The following is a 2,332-nucleotide window of genomic DNA, read 5'->3' as shown; positions in this document are numbered from 1 at the left end:
CCCGATGTTGAGGGACAGTTAGACTACAGTGAAACACTGTACAACTTGTCTGCAGGATACATGTACCAAGTCTCTATACGGACCATTAAAACCATCGGCAACCTATCGGCCTATAGTACCTGGGAGTCTGCATCTAAAACAACAAGTGAGTTCACTCAGAACATCTAAATATTGGTACTACTTTAGCTAACAAAGCTTAAAAGACCTCTTGTCATCTCTTTCTTCAAATCACTTCTTTTTAATGATATAATTATATAATGTGTAATTGGTTCATGCCTGCATGGTTAGTAGAAAAGATCTAGAGCTAGGTGCAAATTAATACACCTGCAAAATAAAGCTGTTTGTGCTCACTTCCTTTGTCCCGCCCTGCAAACAACCAGATAGGTATTCAGAATGGAAAAGTTTATCTCATTATTTCATTTTATGTCTGAATTTTATTCCTTGTATACAAAGGAATTTTTGTAAATTGCTTTATGAAACTCATCATTGTGAAGAAAACCCCCCCAGATAAATCAGCCATTATATATAAGAGAATTGAAATGTGGTTTCCAATGTTAGTTCAGTGGATACATTTTAAAAATAATTTTATTCCTTGTATACAAAGGAATTTTTGTAAACTCAAAAGAAAGGTGAGTTATTGTTCTTTTTGGAGTGATGGTGGTTCTGCTTATAGTAGAGGAAAACGTGATGTAAACTGAAGTGATTTGGTAAAATGAATCAGTGTTTGGTGTCGGATTATAAGCTATAACATTGAAGTCATGCATGCTCATTACCTCATCTTCCTGTCCCATCCATGTTTCCATGGTGATCCTATCCAATTCAAAACAAAGGTCAAAGGTTGATCAAATGCATTTTTGGTTTGTAAAAATGGGGCAAAGTTGTGTTTCCCTAGCTTATTGTAAAACCTCACAATACTTAGGTGACTTATAATTACTTTGATTATTTCATATTTTGTTATTAATTTAGTTGATTGTGAATCAAAGTTTCTTGAGATAATATATGCACATTTGACCTGGACTGGTACAAAACATTGAATAAAGACCTAGATATTATGAAAAAAAATTAACAACTTTAACTTTTTTTCCAGCACCATTATTTTTATTCCACAGTTGTTTAGTTTTGATATTTTGTTGCGTAAATATTAGAATTTATAAAACTACAGCCTAATACAGTGATTCCTGTCTGTAAAGACCATCTGGCTATTATTACCACACAAAATTATCAAGCGTGCTGTTTTCTACATGGTATCACATTCTGTCTATAATATGTCAACGTTACTGTCAATTGATTACTTGTACCTGACTGAATCGCTTGAAGATAAAAAGCATATGTTATATACAGTGTATCAAATAACTGAGATGGGATTGAAAAAGTAACTTGATATAAACAGGTACATAGTATTTGAAAATTCAACTTGATTATAGCAAAGTTTGACTATATGGTTTGTGTGGTTAGGTATATAGAATAGAAATGAGCTGAGCTGCTATGTTCAGTTCTATATTAGATCGTCATATAATGATTTTATCTTTAACCCTGTTACTTAAACAGAGCCGAAGCCTGTCCTGACTCTCATGGCTGTCCTGATTGGTCGAGATGTAAAACTCCTGTGGACACCGGATCCAGAGAGCACTCAGGATCACTACTATGTTTTGTACAGGGGCACAATCGCAGGGGCCAACCCAAGTTGGGACCAGACACTGTCCAATAACACAGAACTCCAGGTGACAGGGCTGTTCCCCGGGGAACGCTATGACATGTTAGTTATCGCTGGCAGCTATGGAGAAATGAGTCCTCATAGAAATGTTTCTGTTCAGATTCGTAAGTATCAAGTTCACACGCCACTCTAAGACAATACTAGCCCATTTTGGCTTTGAAATGGGGGAAAAAAATATGGAATTCCAATTTTGAAAACAAGATGATTTTGAGAATGAGGTAGAAATTACTTATACTAGCTATAGATTGACATTTGATGAACCTGTAATAAATGTGAGAATAAATGATTACATTTTTCAATTCATTTCTTTTCCTAGCTCCTCTTGCACCCACTGATCTCCTAATCAACACGTCCTTGACAACAGAGAGTACCCTGTCACTGTCATGGTCGTATAACAGAAGTGCCACATTCATTGAGGAGTACAAACTTGACTACCAGAGCTACCGGTCCAGTTTTGTTCAAACAATGACCATCCCTCATCCCAATGACACAGTAGAAGACCTTAACCTTGTCCTTGGAAATTTGACCTCTGGCGAAACTTACAAGATCACATTGAAAAGTAGTACCAATGATGCCTACTCAGAAGAAATTCTCAGAAATGCTACTGTCCGTAAGTTG

General features: G+C 36.0%; 1 protein-coding gene across 1 annotated transcript; it reads left to right on the top strand.

Annotated features, from left to right (window-relative positions):
* Window positions 1-6: 6 nt before the first annotated feature.
* On the top strand, window positions 7-2,324 carry LOC110444255 (receptor-type tyrosine-protein phosphatase eta-like; the record flags this gene model as incomplete). The annotated part of the gene is made up of 3 exons (XM_021488647.1): window positions 7-145; window positions 1,549-1,818; window positions 2,031-2,324. Coding segments are annotated over exons 1-3 (649 nt in total), but the record flags the coding sequence as incomplete, so codon positions are not given.
* Window positions 2,325-2,332: the final 8 nt, after the last annotated feature.

This window comes from Mizuhopecten yessoensis, unplaced genomic scaffold (genome assembly GCF_002113885.1).
Source record: "Mizuhopecten yessoensis strain PY_sf001 unplaced genomic scaffold, ASM211388v2 hete_36074236, whole genome shotgun sequence".
In the NCBI taxonomy this organism is placed as follows: Eukaryota; Metazoa; Mollusca; class Bivalvia; order Pectinida; family Pectinidae; genus Mizuhopecten; species Mizuhopecten yessoensis.
The sequence above is the reverse complement of the archived record's forward strand: the minus strand, read 5'-3'. Positions and strand labels throughout refer to the sequence as shown.